The sequence below is a fragment of the Zalophus californianus genome, chromosome 6 (assembly GCF_009762305.2).
Source record: "Zalophus californianus isolate mZalCal1 chromosome 6, mZalCal1.pri.v2, whole genome shotgun sequence".
Taxonomy (NCBI): Eukaryota; Metazoa; Chordata; class Mammalia; order Carnivora; family Otariidae; genus Zalophus; species Zalophus californianus.
The window spans coordinates 128,555,879-128,580,262 of NC_045600.1; the positions used below are offsets into that span (position 1 = coordinate 128,555,879).

The window sequence follows — 24,384 nt, forward strand, 5'->3', positions numbered from 1 at the left end:
GTAAGATTATCCTATGATGGTATCTTACTGATATGAAGAGCATTTGCTAAACACATATAAGAAATTTCAAAAAGTCTCTGAGCTAAAAAAAAAAAATAGATTACAATAGTTAATATTAGTATTTATTACATGCCTGGGCTCTTCCCATGAATGATCTCATTTAGCCTCACAATGACCTTATTAAGTAGATATTATTATTATGCTCACTTTATTAATGAGAGGCTGAAGCTCAGAGATGTTAAGTGCCTGGCCCAAAGGCTCCCAGTGGAGGAGTGGGAGTCAGGGATTGTGCACCTGACTGCTAGGCACCGTGCCGATTTCATCTGTTCCTTTTATTCGTGGAGTGACACCCTCAGACGCTGACTCAGTGCTTTTAACTCTATTCTAAATGGCATTCCACCACATTTGGCGATGTGACCACCTCGGACTGGAAGTAGCAAATTTAGAAAGGTTTGGAAGAAGGCTTCTTGTGGGCAGGCACAATGAAGCAGGAGACATTAAAAATACACAAAGGGGAAATGGGAACTGAAAAGTCTAACAAAACAGGATTATTCAGGGTAGGAACAAGATAAACGCAGTTTTGCAAGCGAGTGGGGTAGACAGATAGTAGAAGGAACTACCGTTTGTTGAACACCCATTATAGGTCAAGGTTTTACCTTCACCGTCTGCTAATCCTCACGATGCCCCCCCTCCTCCGGCAGGCTCTTCTATTCCCATCCTGAGGCTCAGAAAGGTTCAGCACCCCGCCCAGGCTCCCTCCTCATGCTATAAAAATGCTTACAAAGGAAACGCTTCTTGGCACTGAATAGGGTAACAAGTTATCTGAAAAAGTTACTAACCCAAAATACCAGCTGATGGATAAGTGAGGTGTTAGAGTTTTTTTTTAAACTTTAAAAAATGTAAACTTAGAAAATCCTAAATTTAGAATATCTATATGCTGAGGTTGTGCCAATGGGGGATTTTTCATTTGATGTCCTAATTTTAATTGTCTGGTTTTCTTTTTTTAAACTACCAGTATAGGGGTTTTTACTTGGTGAACATTCTTAGCAAATTCAAGGCACTGTGCCAAGAAATAGAGAGTGGCAAGAGAATGGCATTTGGAAGTGTTAGAAATTCAAAACAGAAACACACACACACAAACACACACACACACACACACACACACACACACACACACGATGTTCAGCCATGCACTTTCAGTTAGCCACGCCAATTAAATAGAAGGGCTGGGCTGGTCCCATTATATAACAAATATTTTCTTCTTACATTCCTTATTGCCTAAAGTCTATTGTGAATAGGGGAATAGCAGGAAAATGCTCCTACAAAGAATGAGCTACTCTAAATAGTATATACAATAAAACTGTTCTGCATATGATCAAAAAAGTAATAAAGGGAAGTCCAGTTTTCTCGTGATACTGAAAATGTGCTTTTGTTTTGTTCAGCTGTATCTCAGGAAGCATTCTATGCACCTTGACAGCTGCTGACCTAACAATACTTTCATGCATGGCCTCCCCCTCCCCCCATTGCCCAGGTGTAAGCCCTGGTGCCCACTTAAGCGTGATTACCCCTGGTGCAGCCCTGCCATCGGTGTCTCTCTCAAGGGAAAGAGCTTGGGGTAGACAATCGTAAACATGGGCTCACTACACCGGTGACAGTGCCCCAGGGGGCAGTGCAGCAGCTCCAGGAGACTTCTGGGTAATGAGATTGGAGACAGAAAGTTCAAATCTGGAACACAAGAGAAAAAACATGCATGAAAAAAAAAATCAGATTTCCTTCAACTAGGCTTAAAATATGTTTCTTTGTTACTAAGTCAGTTCGGTTAGTTAAAAAGTATTGCATGTTGAAAATACTATTATCTGATAGGCACTGAATTATTTGGAAATGAAAGATTTTTTTAACTTTTTTGATACTAAGAGAAAAACCTAAATCTACTCTTTTAAGAGCAAACAGAAGCTGTCCTGAGGTAGAAGCAAGAAAAGAATATGACCAAATATTCTTTAGGAACAAAGATTTAAAAAAAGGCACTGATTTACCCAGGGAGGGTTTGTAAAACTTTCTATGGGAGACCGAGAATAAAAAAGGACTGGCACCAAAGACTAACATTGACCTTCATTAAATTCTTCCTAAATTGACTGGGCATTTAGCATTACTCAAGCTAAATTATATTTACTGAAAAGAATGAAAATGGGAAACAAAGAAATCAAAGGAAAAGAAAAATAATGAAACCAAGCTTCTCCTTGTTTCACTCCCGCGAGCTGTCATTTATAGAGAGGGTGCCTCCTTGTCAGCCTGGCCTGAGCTATACAAGAGAAACGTTTAAAGCAAAACATCCCAGTGGCCCAGGCAATCTTGAGCACAAGTGTCCACTGGATTGCCACGGATGGTAAACATCCAGAAGACAGAGAGGGAAATGGGTCACACTGAGGTGAAACCTAAAAAAATTACTGAGTCATCTTTGGGAAGGAACTACAAATGATGTTATCATCCTTTATATCTGTCTGGACTTTATCAATAACCATTTATAAAAATGGAATTTCTCCATAGGTGAATAATTACAGGGCTTTTTTTAGTATTAAAAAATAACTTTGTGTTAGGCATTTCTAGAAGGTTAATAGGAGATGTTTTGAATGGATCTTTATTCTTTTTTTTAGAGCAAAGATTAAACATTTAGCAGTTTTAAAAACACTTGGAACATATCTTATTAAAATTGCCTACTGCTTTCTTAAAGCATCTCCGAGATCTACAATACTGCCTGAAACTCCTGGTATTTCTCCCGAAATACCAGGTCTATAATTTCTCAGATGTGAGGAGGCCGCATGGCAAAAACCTGCTCTGCTGGAAGGGACCCAACTTTGCTTTAAGGATAAGCCTTTGGCATTTTTTTTTCCCTCCTCAAGAAAGTGCCTCTGCCAGCCTTCTCACTTCCCCCAGATACATGCCCAAACACCAATTTCCTCCATTTAAACCACATGGTTTAACTTCTAACCTCGGTCCTTTAGGGCTGGTGCAGAAGGATCAGTGTTGATAAAATATTAAAAATTTTTTTTTAATGACAAAAAAGTCCCATTGCATAACAATGTGAATGTGCTTAATGCCACTGAACAGAGCATTTTAAAACTGGTTAAAATGGCAAATTTTATGTTATGTATATTTCACCACAATAACAAACACGGACACCCCAATAGGCAGCATGAAGCACAATTCCTAAGGTCACCGAGTAAGAGGCAGAAAGAAAGTCCCATGTACCTTTAAGAAAACTGTGGTAGGTGTGATGGAGACTCCTCATGGCCAACTCTTGCAGAGGCAGGACGTGATCATTCTCGGTCCCTATGGCCTTCACCTCGGCAGGGAGGAAAACGGTGAGCTGCCCCGATGAAAAAGAAAGCAGCTTCACCTCGGAAACTTGAATGGGAGCACCACAGCTACAGAAAGGCACATTCACAGTAGTATTAGCAAAATAGGAAAAGAATACATGTGCCAATAAAAATGTGTTAATCAAAATATACGTTTAAAATTTTAAGACACTGCTGAATTGCCAGAATCCTTTTCAAAGTGAACAGATGCTAGCCTGGGTTCCTTAATAAAGCCTGGCACAGAAATGTAAACTCATCAGCTGGAACTCAGCTATAGCATTGCTGAGGGTCAGTTACTTCCAGTAAGGACAAACTCTGAGGGAACTTTCCTTCAGGAGATCTGCACAATTTGCTCTGGAAGCTCCCTTTATCCTCATTTTATTACCCTTTCCGAGTTCATGCTTATTGAAATTTTCAAAATGAAAAGGCAAAAAGAGTACTCTGTTAAGTTATAGCACTTTGGTTTAACTGAATTTTTGTGGCAGGGGAAGAAACCCCACAAAGCAAATTGATTCTTAATGGTGTAAAATAACTTTATCGGATCCTTCCATAAACTTGTGGGAAAAGATTCATAGTGAAGCCTAGCCCCTGTAGCCTAGCCCCTGTAGCCACTCATAACTGGAAAGAAGGCGGAGGCAGCTTTGTTCCTACAGCTGCATGGTTGCCAAAACTAAGCAGTCCGACCTCATCCTACCTCCTCTCTGAGACCACCAGGTTACCTAAAAGTCTTAAGACTTTTCTTCTCTAAGGACAAACAGGTGCCAACAAACTTTGGCTCTCCAGATACAATATGAGGTAATCTCTCTGCCCTCCACTAGAATTCTGGCAATGAGGGAGAGGGCACAGGCTGGGGCTGCAGAAGCCTGTGGCTTGTGTGTTTGAGGTTCCTTCATTTGCTCATTCCTTCCACCAGAAAATGTCTCCAGAGCATCAGCTCTACACCAGCCAGTTAAAGATACTTAAAGTAAAACAACAAAAACCAAACCAAAACCAAAACAAAATAACTCCTTCCCTTGGAAAATGTAATAATTACAATATCATTGGTCTAATGTTGGGTCAGAGAAGACAGTGACCGACCACCCAGGGAATTAGGGAAGATTTTGCAGAGGAGACAATATCTGACACAACTGACTTCACCCAACCAATTTCTCCACTTGGCTCAAAAGAAAGAACCTCAGAAGACTACTTTGGGACACCCTCCTGAGCAAAACCCATATCTAAAAGGGAGCCACTATTTCAAATGCGAACATTCTGGTTTGGTTTTGCCTTTTTCAACAGCATGACGCATTCTGTATCTGGCTCCTTTTGTCAACATTATATTTCTGGGATTCCTCCATGTTGCTGCATGTACTACAGTTTATTCCTTTTCATTGCTGTGTAGTAACTGATAAACATTCGGACTGTTTCTAGTGTTGTGCTCTTATGAACATTTTTGTGTCTATTATTTGATACATAGGAGCATACAGTCCTTTTAGGTACATATGTAAGATCAGAATTGGGCTTCTTATAGTGAGGAGAGCCAGACGATGAAAAGGTAAATCTACAATAAAACAGAGTGAGAGGGGAGTGAGAGCTGTATTAATCAAAGTAAGTCTTTCTGAGGAGGTGACATCTGAGCAGAGACCCAACTGAAGAGAACAGTTGAATCAGGGAAGAGGAACTCCGTCACAGGATGACAGGCACCTTAAATTGAGCACAAGGAACTAAGAGCTCAGGGAGTCCAAAGCAGCTAGAGGTTGCAGGAGAGAGAACCTCAGAGTAGAGGGATGCACAAAGAGAGAACTGTGGATATCTGCAGAGGGTCCCCCTTGAGTATTCAGATGAGTACTGATCAGCACAGCCATGTGAGGAAACTGTCTGGGGCTGGAGGAAGAACCAGTTGAAAAGATGAAAGGTTTATCTTTTTCATGCAAGGTTGAATACAGTGCTTGTTCTTATCAATCAGACTTGAACCTCACAGTTCATGATGCATTAGGTAGAGTGCATGGAAGGGTGTTATCTCAGTAGTGGGAAATAATTAGCACTAGACTGAACACTATTCTATTCCCATTTGTTAATTCCCATTAACAAATCCTAAAAGCCCTATCTTAAAAGCTAAAACTGTTCCCAATGAACTTAATGGTGTCCTAGGACATATATCAAGAATAGTTGTATGAATACAAAAACATCCAGCACTCAATGTGGTAAAATTCACACCATCCAGCATCCAATAAAAAAATTACCAGACTTTCCAATAAACAGGAAAATATGACCTATAATGAGAAAAATCATGCAAGTGAAATCAACCAAGAACTGACAGAACTGGCAGTAAAGGTCATTATAATAATAATTATAATCACTGCCTAGAACAAGGACATGTTACATACAGAGCTCTCATCTAAAGAAACTGGAGATAAAAGAGCAAATTAAAACTTAATAGAAGAAATAAAGAGCATCAAGAAAATTCATGACACTACTAGGTATTTATCCAAAGGATACAAACATAGTGATTTAAAGAGGCACATGCACCCCAATGTTTATAGCAGCAATGTCCAAAATAGCCAAAATATGGAAAGAGCCCAGATGTCCATAGACAGATGGATAAAGAAGATATATATATATATATATATACACACACACACACACATATACACACACAATGGAATATCACTCAGCCATCATACAGAATGAAATCTTGCCATTTGCAACAACGTGGATGGAACCAGAGGGTATTATGCTAAGCAAAATAAGTTAGAGAAAGTCAAATACCACATGATCTCACCCATAGGTGGAATTTAAGAAACAAAACAGATGAACATAGGAAAAGGGAAGGAAAAATAAAATAAGATAAAAACAGAGAGGGAGGCAAACCATAAGAGATTCTTAACTATCAGAAACAAACTGAGGGTTGCTAGAGGGGAGGTGGGTTGGGGGTATGGGGTAACTGGGTGATGGGCATTAAGGAGGGCACTTGATATAATGAGCACTGGATGTTATATGCAACTGATGAATCACTAAATTCTACCCCTGAAACTAAGAATACATATACGTTAACTAAATTGAATTTAAATAAAGAATTAAAAAAATTAATGACATAGAAAACGGGATAGTAATAAAGAAAAATCAATTAAAAGGTAGAACTTTGAAAAAATGAATAAAATTGATAAATTTCTAACAAGACTAATCAGAGAGAAGACACAAATTATTACTATCAGGAATGAGAATGGAGACATTGCCCAGTTTCTACAGATAACAAAAAGGCAATAAGCAATTTTATGCCAATACAAAGTCCTTGAAGGGCAAAGATTACCAAACTTCACTCAAGAGAGAGGTAAGATGAACAGCCCTATATTTATTAAAGAAGTTGAATTTGTAGTTAAAAGGCTGGAATACTTCTCAACTCAACTTGTAGTTAAAAGGTTGGAATACTTCTCAACTCAATCTATGAAGCCAGCATTATCCTGATACAAAAACCAGACAAACACATTATAAGAGGAAAAAACCCCGAAAAACCCAGCAAAAACCCGAAAAACCCAGCATCACTGTTGAACATAGTTGGAAAAAATCTAAACAAGATTTTAGCAAATTAAATTCAACAATGTATCAAGTCACTATGACCAAATGAGGTTTATCTTGCCAATTAAGATTGCATTAACATTAGAAATCAATGTAATTCATTATACTAAAACTTTAAAAAAAGAAAAATCACATAATCATTTCAACAGATACAGAAAAGTTGTCTAACAAAATTCAACACCCATTCAAAAAAAATCTTAGCAAATTAGGAATAGAAGGGAATTTATTCATCTGATAAAAGCTATCTACGACAAAACAACAGTTAATATTATACCTGGTGAAAGACTGTTTTCACAGTAAGTTCAGCAAGAAAAACATGTCTTCTCTCACTACTTCTATTTAACATTGTATAGAGCTTATAGCCAGGGTAATAAAGAAAAAGAAATAAAGGCAACCAGGTTTGTAAGGAAGAAGTAAAACTGCCTTTATTCCCCAAAGACATTACTGTGTATGTAGAAAGTCCAACAGAATCTACAAAAAAACAAAAAGCAAAACAAAACAACAAGAACAACAAAAAACTACTGGAACTATTAAGTGAACTTAGCAAGTCTGGAGCACACAAAGTCAGTATACAAAATTATTTGTACTTCTATATGGTAGCAATAATCATTGGAAATTGAAAAAAATTTTAAATGCCATATACAATAGAATGAAAAATATGAAAATAATTAGGGATAAATCTGACAAAAGATGCCCACAACCTGTTCACTGAAAACTACAAAATACTGCTGAGAAATGAAGATTTGTATTGTGATCATGGATTGAAAGGCTCAAAACTGCTAAGATAGTAATTCTCCTCAAATTGATCTACAGATTCAACAGTCAAAACCATAGGTTTTTTTAAAAATATAAATTGAAACTCTGATTCTAAAATTTATGGGGAAATGCTAAACAATTAGAATAGCCAAACAACTTTGAAAAAAAATTTCAAGGACTAACACTACCTAATTTTAAGATTTACAGTAAAACTATGGTCATCAAAACAATGTGGTATTGGTGTCAAAACAGACCAATAGATCAATGGAGCAAAGAGAGTTTCTGGACATAGACCCATACATTATAAGGACAACTAATTTTCTTTCCTATTTTTTTTTTTAATATTTTATTTATTTATTTGACAGAGAGAGACACAGCGAGAGAGGGAACACAAGCAGGGGGAGTGGGGGAGGGAGAAGCAGGCTTCCCGCCGAGCAGGGAGCCCGATGTGGGGCTCGATCCCAGGACCCTGGGATCATGACCTCAGCCGAAGGCAGACACTTAACGACTGAGTCACCCAGGCGCCCCAGGACAACTAATTTTCAACAAAAGTACAAAGGCAATACAGTGGAGAAAGAATAGTATTTTTTTTTTTTTTTAAGATTTTATTTATTTATTTGAGAGACAGAGAATGAGAGAGAGAGAGAGCACGAGAGGGAAGAGGGTCAGAGGGAGAAGCAGACTCCCTGCTGAGCAGGGAGCCCGATGCGGGACTCGATCCCAGGACTCCAGGATCATGACCTGAGCCGAAGGCAGTCGCTTAACCAACTGAGCCACCCAGGCGCCCGAAAGAATAGTATTTTTAAGAGATGGTACCGGAACAACTGTATATCCATATGTGAAAAAAAAGGAACTTCAGCCATACCTGTACCATATAAAAAATTAACTCAAAATGAATCACAGATCAAAATGGAAACCCAAACCTTAAAAATTCTAGAAGACAACCCAGGAAAAAAACCTTTGTGATTTGGGTTACACCAAAGGCAAGATCCATAAAGGCACAAATTGATAAAATGGACTTTATCAAAATAAAAAATGTCTGCTCTTTAAAAGGCCTTATTAGGACAAGGAAAAGACAAGCCATGGACTGGGAGAAAATATGTGGGAAGTATATATACAAAGACTTGTATCCAGAATCTATAAAAAAAACTTTCAAAACTCTATGAGAACACAAATACCCAAGAAAAAAATGGGGAAAAGACTTATATAGACACTATGTCAAAGCAGATATATGGACGGCAAATAAGACAAGCAAAGATGTGCATTCTTTTTTTTTATGTTATGTTAATCTTCTTATTCACTGGAGAAATATAATTTAAAAACATAATGAAATACCACTGCAGAACAATTAGAATGGATAAAATTTAAAAGACTGACTATTCCAAAAGTGGCAAAAATAGGGAAGAACTGAAAATCTCTCTATTGAGGTGGGAATGCAAAATGGTAGTTATTTTTTGAAAGTTTGCAGTTCCTTCAAAAATTAAGGATATCTATGATCCAGACTCTCTACTACTATTTATCCAAGTAAATTTAAGACTAGGACCATTAAAGGACAGTCTACATATGTCCACAGCAGCTTTATTTGTAATGAAGTAAAAAACTAGAACCAACACAAATGTCCATAACAAGTGAATGGAAGTAATCTGTAGTATATCCATAGAATGGAATTCTACATGGCGATAAAAAGGAATGAACTACTGATACACACTACATCATGAATAAATCTCCAAATCCTTACGCTGAGTGAAAGAAGCCAGACCAAAACAGAGAATATATTGTTTGATTGCATTCATATAAAACTCTAGAAAATACAAATTAATGTACAGTAACAGAACACAGATCAGTGGTTGTCCGGAGACAGGATGGGGGCAGAAGGAATGATTACCAAGGGGCATGAGAAAACTTTGGGAGTGATGGATATGTTTATTATCTTAATTGTACTGATGGTTTCAGAGGTGTGTGTGTATATGTGTGCATGCGCACGTGCTATATATATATATACCCGGAAAAGCAAAGCAAAATAAATACAAAGTATGAATAGGATATTGAAAAACCTAAGAGCTGAAATTGATGAAAAGAATAGAAAGTATAAATAAACCCAAAATCTCATTCTTTCAAATAAAAAAATATGCCTGGCATGTACTGATTAAAGAGAGAAATTAAAAATATACAACATTAGAATAAAAGAGCAGCTGGGGCAACTGGGTAGTGCAGTCGGTTAAACGCCCAACTCTTGGTTTTGGCTCAGGTCATGATCTCAGAGTCATGATCTCAGGGTCACGAGATGGAGCCCCATGTTGGGCTCCATGCTCAAGGCAGAGTCTGCTTAAGATTTCCTCTCCCTCTCTCCACTCTCTCTCTCTCAAATAAATAATCTTAAAAAAAAAAAAGAATAACCAAAAACTAATGATGTAATATATGGTGATTAACATAACAATAAAAAATTAAAAAAAAAAAAAGAATAAAAGAGGAACTAGTAAGACAGATATGAAAGAGATGAACAGATTTATAAAGAAGTTTCACTTCTTGTGATGGCAAGCCAGGTAACAGTAACCAACTGAAGACAATATCAAAAGCTGGATGAAATATCTGCTTCACGGCCTCGGAGAACATTCAGGAAAAATTATAGAGCCAAGATCCAAGACAAGATAGAACCTGAGGAACAAACCGGCATTTGGGGCTATTTCTTTCCTAAGGGTGTTTGTCAATTATTACTGAAAAGACTGCTTGAAGCAGAGCAGCATTTAACCGCCTAAAGGGACCTACAGGGACAAATATTGGCATCCAGAGCCCATTAAGGCAGATGCAGGACTGAAAAATCATCTACACAAAGGGCCCCTAGAGTAAGGAGGAACTGAAGGTAGCGGCCATCTCAAGGACTGAAGCCTAACTTCAAATCTTCTCAATTCCTGAAATGGATTTGAAACTGCCAGCCACTGAAAAGAGCCTCCCAAACGGCCAGAAGGTCATTGTATTGGTCAGTGTCCAGTCGGGAGGCAAAACCACACCAGGAATTTGAAGAGGGAAAATTATAAGAATTGTTAAGCGGAAAGAAATCTCCAGAATGTAGGGAGCATGAACAAGAAAGTTACTTGGAAAGCTTCCCCCCTCTAGACCTATTTGGGGGCACGGCTGCCACAGGAACACGCAGTGCTGTGGAGGCAGTCCACAGAAGCAGCCCACCAGGTAGCGGAGAAACTTGCTGGAGAAGCTGGCCGGCTGCTGGGGGATGGAAAACATACTGGGGGCTAGAGCTGGGTCACAGAATCAGCTGCCTGGGTGGCAGATGACCAGGTGGTCTGCAAGAGTGGTCTGCCAAGGAACAGAGAAACTGGCTGGAAAGTGTGAGTTTCAGCATCACTGTTCCCAGGTCTCCCTTTGCCAGCCACTGTGCAGAAAACAGCAGCCCGGAAGCAGGAAGGGAAATGCCTTCCTCCTCTTCTGACCTTGATGTATCCCTCCATGGCCCTCTACTGAAAAAACCTTATATTAATCCACATGACAAAGGAGAAAGTTCTATAGGAGCCAGTTCCAGGAAAAAGGGTAGATTCAGAGTTGAGAAGCAACAGACTGATAAAAAGACACACGTACTTGAGGCTGCTCTACAGGGAGAGAATATAATTTGAGGCCTAAGATAATATAACAGTTCTTCATATACCAATTTTGGTAGGCAATCAAAACTAATGAGGTATGGGGCGCCTGGGTGGCTCATATGGTTAAGCGTCTGCCTTCAGCTCAGGTCATGATCCCAGGGTCCTGGGATCGAGCCCCGCATTGGGCTCCCTGCTCAGCCAGAAGCCTGCTTCTCCCTCTCCTACTCCCCCTGCTTGTGTTCCCTCTCTCTCTGTCTCTATGTCAAATAAATAAAATTAAAAATAAAAAATCTTAAAAAAAAAAAAACTAACGAGGTATAAGGGTAGATAAAACAGCCTAAAAGAAAATCAAGAGAAACAAGATATTAAAAAAAGAATTTTTAAAAAAGATGCCAGATGATGAAATTATCTGATACAAATTTTACAATAACCATTCTTAATATGTCTAATAAGTGCTAAGATTGCGAATTCTGATGGAAGCTGTAATACCTGTGGTGTTAAGACTATGAAGAAATCTGAGAGAACAGTATTCAGATAGAGGAGGAACAGATGCAAAGAGGCAGGAGTCTGGTGTGCTCCAGAAGAAGGGAGGAGGTAAATATGGCTGAAGTGGAGGTAGGAAGGGAGAGAGTGGTAGGAGAAGAGTTTGAAGGTACGACCTAGAAGACAAGTCACGTACAGGCTCACAGGTCACTGGAAGGGCTCTGGCTCTTATGCTAAGTACATGGAATACCAAGGGTGATGGCTGAATAGAGATAACTGGATCTGGGTTATGACCTGGCTGGGATTGCCAGATACTATGTAGAAAATAGACTCAAGGTGGTTGAGACAGAAGTGAGAAGACGACTGCTATAATACAGTTGGGAGATGATGGTAACTTAGGTCAAGGAGATATAGTAAATAGAAGTGGTGAGAAGTGGCAAGAGCCCAGATATATTTTTGAATGTACAGCCAACAGGCTATATAATGAGTTGGCTGTGGATGCAAGAGAAAGAGAAATCAAAGACGACCCCCAAGCTTTTAGGCAGAATAACTGGAAGAATGGTTTCCATCAACTGACGTATAGCAGATTGTGGAAGAATGAGTTGGGGGATTTGATTATGGACACGTTAACATTTAACTGTACACATCCATGTGGAAATGCCAATTGGATGCTGTTGGATGTAGGAATCTGGAGGTCAGGCAAGTGTTCCAGGCTGAAACTCTGTACGTGGGAGTCGTGCATGTGTAATATTTAAAGCATAATCATGTTGGTATGAAATAACCAACCTAGAAATGTTTCTCATCAGAGACGCTCTTGGCATTTTAGGGGGACACATATTCATAATCGTTTAGAACTTCTGTGTGTGTTGCAAGATATTTAGCATTCCACCAAATGTCACTAGAGACCCAGTCTTAAAGCCAACCCCCTCCCCAAATTATACACATTTCCAAATACCCTGGAGTGGAGAATTGCAATTTTTGGATACAGATGGAGAAGAGTTTTGAGTCCTGAGCCCAGTATGTCATGAACGGGGGAATGAGGATGAACCAGTAGAAAAGGCTGAGAAGGGGTGCATAGTGACAGAGGAGCAGAACGAGAGAGATGGTGTTCTGAAAGCCAGGTGTTCTGAAAGTGAGGTGAAGAAGGTGTTTCAAGAAGGAGAAATTGATCAAGTGTTGGACAGGTCAAGAAAGATTAGAACTGAGAAGTGAATTTGGCAAAGTGGAAGGGACTAGTGACACTGAAAATGCTGGCTTTGGTGTAGAATTGGGTTATCAAAGCCTAACCGGTGTAGGTGGATGTGAGAATGGAAGGAAGTGGTGACAGTAAGTATAGACATCTCTTTCAAACAGTTTTTCTCTAAAAAGGAGCAGAAAAATGGGGAAGAAGCTGAACACTAAGAACAAAATGTTACATGAAAAAAAGCAAGTCACAGGAGCATACATACAGCATGATCCATTTACACAAAGATACAAAACTTGACAATATACTATATGGGGAGATATTTACATATATCAAAATCATAACTAAGTATAAATGAATGATAAATATAAAATTCAGAATAGTGGCTAACCTTGGGGAAGAACATACAATTGGAAAGGGGGATACAGGAACTTCAAAGTTATTGGTAATGTTCCTTTGGTAAGCTAATGAAATTTACACTGATGTGCAGGGTCAAAATATGGAAGCCTTCTAACCAAATTTTAAGAAATGACCCTCTTCCCTCAGTTGATTCAAAAGGAGGAGAACGTAAGCAGAGAGGTGCCTATGGATGTGTGTGGCTTTACCGTTTCCTTGTGGATTCTGAATCACACACCTTACTCTAGGCAATGCTGTCTTTATTAAAATGCATCATGGCCACTCCTGCCTACAGGCCAAATTGGGCCTGAAAATTTCTACATCGGGGCATTCCAAATACAAATCTTACTCATCCCCAAATCTAATTCTTTTATAAAGTCTTCCCTGATATCCTCTCTTACCAATGATCTACCACAACATTTGAAGTTTCTATCACACATTTTCTAACTGTATTATAGGCGTTCTTTTGCTGTGAACTCATCTAACGTGTTCAATTTTCTCTTCTATCTAGCAGTTTCCATATCGATTGCTAAGCAGTTCCAAACACAGATTGGTTGTTTTGAGTCATCACACATAGATAAAGAAGTCTGAAAGAGAAAAGATAAAAAGGAAATGGGAAAAAGAATACCAAGGCATCTACATGGTGCCAAAAAGGAAATAAGCTGGGGGTGCTTGCAGGGGTCCATCAGAAGTCTCAGGACCAGGAGATGTGCTAATGACCTCCTAAGCATTACAAATATCTATATTTGGTTACATTACAAGATCACTACATTTAAGGAAATGATTATATAGGAAAAATGACAGTAATCTGTCAAACAGGATTTTGGAAAGTGTCTTATTTATGGATTAAATTAAATGTATCTTGAGTCATGTGTGTTGGGTGGGTGGGTACTATGAAGTGCCACGATACACACCAGTTAAGTCGGATAAATTGATAGACAAGCCACAGACCAGGACAGAATATGTGCAAATCACCTATCTGATGAAAGACATGTATTCAGAATATATAAAGAACTCTCAAGAGTCAATAATTTGAAACAATCCAATCTGTAAAAAGTGAGTGAAAGATTGGAACACACTTTACCAAAGAAAATAGATGGATGGCAAATCAGCAAATGAAAAGAGGTCCAACATCAGTAGTCATTAGAGAAATGCAAATTAAAACCATGAGATATCATTATTCACCTATTAGGATGTCTGAAAGATTAAAAAAAACTGACAAGAACTCTCTTAAGTTGCTGACGGAAATACAAAATAGCACAGCCACGTTGGAAAGCAGTCCAGCAGTTTTTTATAAAACTAAACATACACCTACCATATGACCCAGCAAATGCATTCTTAGGAATTCTATCCAAGTGAAATGAAAATTTATGTTCACACAAAACCCCATATATGAATGTTTATGGAAGTTTCTATTACTTCATTTTATAGGACAGTCTAGAAAGGGTAAAATATAGGGACACAAAACAGACCACTGCTTCCAGGAGCTGGGGTGGAAGGGGGGAGGTTCATTTCAAAGGGACACGGAGGACATTTTTGAGGTGAATGACTTGTCCTGTGTCTTGGTTATTGTTGCGGCTTTATGACTGCATGCATTTGTCACAATTCACAGAAATGTTCACTAAAAAGTGTGAATGTTACTGTCTGTAAATTACACCTTATTAAAACAAAAACAAACAGTATCATGCTGCTGGGGCACGGTCCTGGAGCCCTCTGCTCTGTTAGTCATTAGCCTTTTGTTGTGGATTATGAGACCTTAGGGAGAGGCCGACTTGGAAGTTGGGGGATTTGGGGGACTTAGCCCAACAGCTCTTCACCAACATGGGTAGAAATACGTCAGTACTGTCAATAATCTAACAGCCGGCATGGGTGCATGGGGCAAATCAGCTACACACTGGCCTGTCAAATCATGTCAAAGTTTACAGACAAATTCTTGCGATTTTTGCCTTTGATGTTGACTTTGCCTTTATCCCTCTCGCTTTCAAAACCTCTGTTCAGCCTGTGTGATCACATCAGCACGAGAGTTTGTAGACGCACACCTGTGGCTTGGTATGAATATTTCCGTGGGTGGGAAGGATATTAAGCTTATGAACCATTCTGTGAAGATGAGGAAATGAATCTCAAGTTCACTTTATAATGACTGTTTCTTTCATAATACAAAGAAAATTAAGATGAGGGAATCATATCCAAAATGCTACTACACAGTGTGGCCATGAAGTGTGGAAACACAGGCAAACACACAATAAATGATTCTTTTGATGATCTACTACAACACATGGGGTGATGATTAAATTTTTGTATTAAGATGGCTAGGCCACGGTAGCCAGATATTTGGCCCAACACCAGACTAGGTGTTTTTGTGAAGGTAGTTTTTGGATGAGATGACCACTGAAATCGGTAGACTGTAAATAAAGCCGATCACCCTCTACCATGTGGGTGGGCCTCATCCAATCAGCTGAAGGCCTTCAAAGAAAAAGACTGAGTGAGGTCCCCTTCCAAACTGCCTTCAGCCTCAAGCTGTCACATCAACTCTTCCCTGGGTCTCCAGCCAGCCCTGCAGATTTCAGACTCGCTAGCCCCCACAGTCCTATGAGCCAATTCCTCAAAATAAATCAACCTCCCTCTCCCCTTCACCCCCGCATACATCCTATTGGATCTGTTGCTGTGGAGAACCCTGACTAATGTACGTGGTAAAATAATATTATTTGTTTTCAAACTTTATAGCCATGCTGTAGTGTAAGAACCCTGAGCAAAACCATAAAACAATGAAAATGCAGAATAAAAACCTAGCAAGTCATTTGTGAATATTTACCTCATACTGCTATTGCCTTAACAGCTGCTGCTTCTTAATACAATTGTGCGTGAACTGTACATGGACACTGCCCAAGGAATTTAACTATAATATAGAGTAACAAATAAAGGTTGAGGGAACTGAAAGGCAGATTTTTCCTAATGCTTTCCTCATCTCCCATAATTAAAAAGACAGGTGTCTGACTAAAACCACTGAAAAGGCTCACATTAACAAGTAAGTGGATTCTCTTTTTATACAAGGTCTAATTTCCGTTTGACAATTCCTTTAGCAGAAGTTCCTACTCTTCACCACTGGATATAAAGGGCTAATTAAATTCATTTTAGGATATGTCTATTAAATGCCTTCTCTGCTTCACAGTGGAGAAGAGCCTCAGCTATATGAGGAAGGCAGACTGGAAGGGAGGAATTCACACGAGTTAGGGGATCTTTCTGCTGGTCATGGCCAACCTCCCTCGACCTCATCAGAGATGAAATATCCAGTCCTATTACACAAAATGATGCAGGAGTGAGAAAGGTATTTTCCGTCTCTGCTCTCAAGGAGCTAGCAGAGAGGCTCAAACATACAGAGGTGATTCTAGACCAAAGAGGAGAGAGCGGTTAAGAGTATGGACAATGAAGCAGATGACAAATCTACCGCTGCCCAGCTTGGTGAGCTGGGATAGTTTACATAATCTCTCTGAGCTTCAGTTTCTTCATTTCTGAAATGGGGACAACATCACAAGGATTGCTGGGAAGATTACATGCAATATGCAGATAAATCCCTGAGCACACTGCCTTGCACACAGTAACGGGTAAGTCAGGTTTATAGCTGTTCTTGTTTTCTACTGTTAGAGTAAATGAGTCTTGTTAATCTGCTACAATACAGTGTATGATGGTTAAACTTCTGATTCAACTTGCCTAGATCACAGTACACAGACATTTGGTCAAATGCCTGTCCAGGGATGCCTGGGTGGCTCAGTCGGTTAAGTGTCTGCCTTCGGCTCAGGTCATGATCCTGGGGTCCTGGGATTGAGCCCCGCATCAGACTCCCTGCTCCACGGGAAGCCTGCTTCTCCCTCTCCCCCCTCTTGTGTTGTCTCTCTCACTAAATATCTCTCTCAAATAAATAAATAAAATCTTTAAAAACAAAACAAAACACCGGTCTAAGATGTTGCCATGAAGGAATCTATTGTTACGAATTAACATCAGCATGATGATGTTCCAGGGAAACAGAACAGGGATTCAGCTCTGTGAATGCGCAGGGTACAGGGTGGTTCAACAGTTCCTACTGGCCAGTGTCTGGCACATGGAAGAGAATGACAAGCGGGGGAGCAGGCCGGACAGGTATCTGCCTTGGAAGCTAGGGTCACTCATCTCCAGAAAAAGTAGTTATGAAATGAATTGCTAGCAAGGAGGGATGGAAGCCCCATATATGCCTCTGTTCACAATGAATTGAAATCATTATCAGCTGGCAATTATTGAGCCTTGGTGTCTTTGACTTCCAACTCGGTAGTTTTTATGACTTTAGATTAAATGCCAGGGTGGTTACCAAAAAATTGTACATCTGAATCCTTAAGTGAGTTATAAAAATGAGTTGAAATCTGTTACAAATGTTAGTACTTTGGGCTTAGTTATGCAGAATAATTTATAACAATTATCACACGATTTTCTTTCAACTCAATGTTTTCAGAGCTGCCATTCAACATCTAACCCTAAAAGCAAAGTGAATAGTGACAACATTTTGCCACTAAGATTGTGCTCCAGAACATGTGTTATTTAGCACATTAACTCACGTGCGTTTTCACACTTTCCATTTCACCTAACAGCATGTTAAAAGAATTAAATACTCTTACTGAAAGCACCCGAATAACTATCTTTTAATTCTTCAGAAAGCACATGAAGTCATCCGTTTGTTCACTATTGTGGGAACTGCTACTAGACTTACCCTCCCTTTTAACAAAAAGGTTTTTCTTCGGCTTAAGTTACAGGAAATGGAACGGGAGAAGTGGACACTATGCCACCCAGAGGATGGCCCTGGTCTGGATAAAGAGTCTGCCATCTTGGCAGGGCCTCATTTAAGGCTTACTTATGTTCCGTCTGAGAACGCATTTATTTTGCCTTCATTCTTGAAAAGTATTTTTGCTGGCTGCTAGGTTAACAATTTTTGTTTGTTTGTTTGTTTAGCACCTTAAAAATGTTGTTCCACTGTTTTCTGGCCCTCATAGTCTCTGATGAGAAGGTAACAGTCTTTTGTACATAATTTGTCATTTTTCTCTGGTTGCTTTCATGATTTTCTTTTTATCTTTGGTTTTCGGCAGCTTTGCCTAGGCATCGTTTTCTTTGTAATTTATATTGCTTACGGTTCGCTAAGCTTCTTGAAAATGTAAACTTAAGTCTTTCATCATATTTGGAAAATTTTCAGATGTTATTTCTTCAAACATTTTTGCTGCATTTCTCTTAGAAAAGAGAAAAATTAAGAAAATTCTGTTCCTTCTGGGACACCAATTATACTGCTATCAGGCTTTTTTATATTGTCTGACAGATCCCTGATGCTGGGTTAATTTTTCTTTTCAATCTTTTTTCTCTGTGTTCTTCACACTGAATCATTTCTATTGATCTACCTCCAAGCTCACTGACTTTTCCTCTGTTATACCCATTTGGTTGTTAAGCCCATCAAGAAAAATTTTTATTTCAGATACTGTATTTCAACTCTAGAATTTCCACTTGTTTCTTTCCTATAGTTTCTTTTTTTTTTTTTCCTGGTCTTTTCATTCACTGCAAACTTACTTTTCTTTACTTCATTGTGAATAGTTGGTTTAAAATCCTCATCTGTCAATTCCAACAGTTTGGGTCCTCTCAGGTCAGTCTCTGCTGACTGTCTTTTTCCTTGAGAATGGGCCACATTTTTCTTATTATTCATATGTCATGTAATTTTGGGTTGCATCCTGGACACTGTGAAAGTTATATTGTAAAGATGCTAGATTCTGTTACATTCCTCTTAAACTTAAAAGGAGTGTTAATATTTTTGTTTTAATAAACAATTACTTTGTTTGGAATCAAACTGCAAACTCTGTCTCTCAACTGACAGCTCAAGTCATACTTTAGTATTTTTATCTGTAGCCACACTGCTTTGTGTTTGCCCCACGAGGTGTGGTTCGGGTTCAGGTATCTAATATTGCTTGTTATTAGATGGGGGGCAGCCCCCACAAAAAAACAGACTATGATGTACGGGCTATTTATTTATTAATATTTTATTTTTAAAGATTTATTTATTTATTTGAGGGGGAGGAGGGAAGAGAGAGAAGGAGAGAATCTCAAGCAGACTCTGCGCTGAGCGCCGAGCCCAAGATCATAACCTCAGCCAAACCAAGAGTCCAACGCTCAACCAACTGAGCCACCCAGGTGCCCCAAGGCTATTTTTTTCAGACTGCTGGTTTAACTCAGAACTCAGAATGCATTTCTCATAAAAACAACTCTGTTACCTTAAGTGGTTATATTAACAAACCATTTAATCAAGTCATTTAACCAATTTGTACCAAATCCAGCTGTAATTGCTTATTTACATAAGAAAAAGCAAAGCAATGGCTCAGTTTTCTTTTCTGCAAAAAATCAGACAACTGAAAAAAATAACTGGTATAGGATCACTTTTACCATTAAGTTCTCCTAAGTAAACAAATGTGCCAATTACCATTCTCTAAAATTCTAACAGGAAGGACTTCTCTTTCTGGGTAAAATACGGAAGAACTAAAGACATTTACTTCTATACTAACAGTAAGAAAGTCAAAGACAAAATAAAAATCCTACTTCTCTATGAAGCTGGCAAAGAGCACTGGATGCAAGGAAGCTGTGCTAGCCAGTCTCTAAGATGGCACCCATGAGCCTCCCCTCCTAGTACTCATAGTCTCCTCCCATAATGAACAGGGTTGACCTGTGTAATCAAGAGGGTATAACAGAAATGACAGTGTATAACTTCACGGCTAGGTCATAAAAGATAGTCCCAGGCTCTAAATTTCTATCATTCTACCTCTCTTGAGCTATTTATTTTTTGTATTAACAGTTTATTTTTATATATTAGGATAAACATCTAAGTTATCTTTGTCTTTTCCACAATTCTCAGCATAGTGCTGACTTGCTAGTTAATGCTCAATAATTATATGACAAATAAGTGAACACGTAATAAGGAGGTGTTAACTTTATTTCCATGAATACCAAAGATAATTATGTGAGACTTCTAAGGTTTCTTGAAACTGTACAACATTTGTTATTTGCTATATTTATACTTGTTTACAGTTTTATATCTGATTCTGCATTTTCCTTTGAAGATGCGAATTACAGCAAACTTTTCATATTGTGCCACAGTCCCTAAAGCTGTGTTTATTTTGCTCTGTTGCTCTAATTCTCTTAGACTCCCCATCGGAAGAAGTAATGTAATTGTTTCAGAGATGGTACAGTACAGCAGAAGCTAGTGGGTTCTTATATTCTAGGCCTACATCTAAGAAGCAACATGTGAGAGCAGTGGAGAACCAAGTATGTTGATCCTTAGGTTCTCAGCTTAAATATCATCTCCTTAAAGAGAACTGACACCAGGTTTGATCAATTATTTGTTTATTTGGATTCCTGGCTAGATTATATGGTCCACAAGGCCAGGTACTAAGAATTTGCTTTACTCATCACTGTATGGCCATTGTTTAACATAGTGACCAGAGTAGTTGCTCAATAAATATTCACTGAATGAACTAAGTGAACCAAGATCCTTGTTTAGAATCAAGAAGTGCACTTTCTAGGCCTCAAGTACCCTTTTGCTCTTTATTATTAGGTTTACCTCAGAAACTTGCTCTACTCCTGGCCCTTCCTTCTCCCAAAGCAGCCCCCGCTTTGATTTGGAATGGGGGAGACCCTTTCATCAAGAGAGATAAAGGAGATCAAAGGAGGCCCCTTAATTCTGTTGCCAAGCCTTTAGTAGCCACCATCTATTAGAATTCAGAGTATGTTTTGCCATAAAATATAATTTTGGGGGTGCAAAATGGGTTAAATGACGTTTTAATGAGCTGGCTAGGAATATAACCACCAGAGTTTCTTCTAAAGAGAAATGTATTCTGAGTTAAACCAACAAGACTAAAAATGCCTTTTGTATCACAGTTCATTTGTAAGTGGGGTTGCCTCTATTCCAAAAACGACTAATATTACAAAACCAATTGTTTGATACTGTTCTTTGAATAATTATTTATTTTCTTATTACTACTTCCAAAGGAAGATGTTATAATAAATTATAATAACTTTAGACTACTAGCTGATAATTTGCATATTTTGTCCTACTATTTATTTTCTCAAAGAAAATTAATTATAAAATTCGTTACTCCTGCTACCAGATACCAAGTCAAGGATTAAAAAATGTCTCTCTACTCAGCACGTATAGAACTTTCTGGCCATCGATAACATCCATATCTACACAACAAAGTAGAAGGCTCTTTATCTTAAGTAAAAGCTATTCATTAATTGTGGTAGAGACTTCAGTGCAGTCTCTGAAGGCTTAGATGTGGGAAGAACTGCCTTCAGCCTTGGAGCTTGCTTGCATTGTTCCGTGTATCTTGGTGATGGAGGGTATTTAACTTACTACTTGGAAGAATTAGGCTGTATTACAGATCCTTTAAGAACTCATTAGGATTGGGCGCCTGGGTGGCTCAGTTGGTTAAGCGACTGCCTTCGGCTCAGGTCATGATCCTGGAGTCCCGGGATCGAGTCCCGCATTGGGCTCCCTGCTCAGCAGGGAGTCTGCTTCTCCCTCTGACCCTCTTCCCTCTCGTGCTCTCTATCTCTCATTCTCTCTCTCTCAAATAAATAAATAAAATCTTTAAAAAAAAAAAAAGAACTCATTAGGATTAATGACTGAGTACTACTGAGTACCACAGCAGTCACATAACCAGCTGTCGAAAAATCACTGAGCTAAAAACCCCACAGCATGTTCTATTATCTGTTTCACGGAAGGTTCTGAAATACATCTCTGGGGTTGCATTTTGTCAGCCTATACAGGCACTTTGAAGCGTCATCGAAGGCTCTTCCAAGATAACAATGGTATAATTTTTCCTACGGGAAGGCCACTGCTCCAAGGAATGCCCTCTCTGGGGTAATCGCTGCTCAGGGCCCATCCCCTGGAGCCAGGCCAACAGGAGAGTGGCTGTCCTCTACACACAGGCTTATGGTCAGCTCTCTTCTTGCCAGAACTACATATAGTATGAGCCAGCTGATGCAGGGTATTGGCATCACAAGGACAGAGTCAAATATGCTGGCTAAGTGGCCTTGAATGTATCCCAAGTATCCTTCGGCTGTTTATGTGAGGAAGGGCAGGCCAGTTAAAAGCAGGCTCTGGTAGTTGAGTTGTCTTTTATTAATCTCACACCACCCTTGGAAACCCTTTAAGGTGGTTCTGTCCCAAAGTTATAGACAGAGCAGCTGAAAACACCTTTCTAGAAGCCTGGTTGAGAAGGAAAGATTAGTGCTGCTCTGAAAATAAAAGCCTATTATTTCCCTTGAACTGAAACATCTGTTTTGGTTGCTAGAATCATGAGTTGTATTAAGAGGATATTTCAAGTGTTGCATTCTAAATATTTCGAAATGGTCAAGTTCTAGATACTAAAGCTATTCCTATAGAATTGTCACTGTAGTGGAGTGCAGAGAAAGGAAAGCTTTTAAGTTCATGCCGATTCCTCCAGTTTCAGTGACTGATACTATGGAGTTTATAACGGTATACATGGATTCATCTTTGACTGGAAAATGATCAACAACTTGCTTACTAACTGAACTCGACCTATAATACTGTAAATCGCGTGCTCAATATTCTTAGCTTCTAAAGGTACTTGGTTTAGCAAAGTAAGGCCAAAGACAGAACTGACCAGGATGATCCAAAGTAGTTCACCTATTTCTAAGTTACATTAGGACCAAAAAATAAAATCGAAATGAATGTGGCAAAGAGTTTAGCTATAGCGTAAAAAAATGAAATCAGCCTTACCCACTGCACCCGATGACTTTATTGTACAGATAGGACGGCAAGCCTTTCAGGTGAATGTTGTTATCCACGTACACATACTGTAGTTCTCGAGATCGACCTAAATCTGGATTAGAAAGAAAAGTACTATAATTCCTAGAAATATGTACCAGTACGATGTGAAATGTAAAATGTAATCCATAATATTAGAATACGTCAAAATTTCTATTCTGGAGGATAAATTGTTATAGATTTAACTGAACTCTGAGTGTGAAATTATGTCAGCTGGAATATTAGACTCTGCATCAGAAAACGTGACTGTAGAAAAATAACTTAACCCACCTGGACTTTGATTCCTTGGACTGTGAAATGAGATAACTGGGAAGAGAATATGATTATAGAGTTCCCACCTAAAAATTCTGTGACCTTTTATAGACAATTTTAATTTAAGAATAGTGGTTGTTGTAGGTCTGCATTCAGTTTCATTTTTCTCCAATGGAAAAAAGGTGATATGAACAAAGCTGACTGGTCAGCCTAGCCCGGCTTGGTTCTACCCCTGTATCACCTACTGCGTCTCACCTCCCCCGGGTAGAGAGAGGGGAGCAGAGGTGAGGGAGGGCTAGGGATCAGGCCCTGGCTGGGCTGAAGTCTCTGGAGCTAGGTCAGTGTCGGAATGGACAGACTGCCCAAGGCTGTAGGGGGAGGAAGAAGCAAAGGGAACCGTAAATCCCAGTCCCCTAGTGAGGGGTGAAGATGAGGTGGACAATTCCTGCAGGCCAGTGAGTAAGGACTGGAATGGGTATTGCTACAAAGAAGACCACAGGCCCAGAATGGAGTCACTTATGCTAGGCCATGTCACCAAACCAGGCCTTAATACCTAACCTAATTACAGTTTCAACCTCCCTCAGGAATGTAACCTTTAACCGGTCAACATGGAATTTCCTGGTAAGCACTAAGAAATTTACTGCTAGACCCCATCTGTTCCCCTCAGCAGGGCTACCTTGCCTAAAACAATGCATTCTTTCCTAATAATTTCCTTTTCACTGCGCCCTCTCTGCCTTTAAAAACTTCTCATTTTCTGCAGCTTGACGGAGCTCCTTTCGACTTGCTAGGTGGAATGCTGCCCCGTTATCACTTAATAAAGCCAATTAGCTCTTCAAATGTACTCAGTTGACTTTCTGTTATTTAACAGTATGTAGGAGGGATGGGAAGAGGGAAGAAAGGGGGTCCAAAAAGAGGGGTCTGCAACAAGAACAGGTGTGCCAGAAAGAGAGAGAATCCAGATGTTTTCCA

General features: G+C 39.2%; 1 protein-coding gene across 3 annotated transcripts in view; it reads right to left on the minus strand.

Annotated features, from left to right (window-relative positions):
- Positions 1-24,384, minus strand: part of LRRC28 (leucine rich repeat containing 28) — a 158,117-nt gene that overhangs the window by 19,441 nt on the left and 114,292 nt on the right. For all 3 annotated transcript variants that reach the window (XM_027571285.2, XM_027571284.2, XM_027571283.2), the window contains 3 exons: positions 23,116-23,218; positions 3,247-3,422; positions 1,566-1,725 (listed from right to left, as the gene is read on the minus strand). In XM_027571285.2, coding sequence (XP_027427086.1) covers positions 1,566-1,725; positions 3,247-3,422; positions 23,116-23,218 — 439 coding nt within the window. The remainder of the gene's footprint in view (positions 1-1,565; positions 1,726-3,246; positions 3,423-23,115; positions 23,219-24,384) is intronic.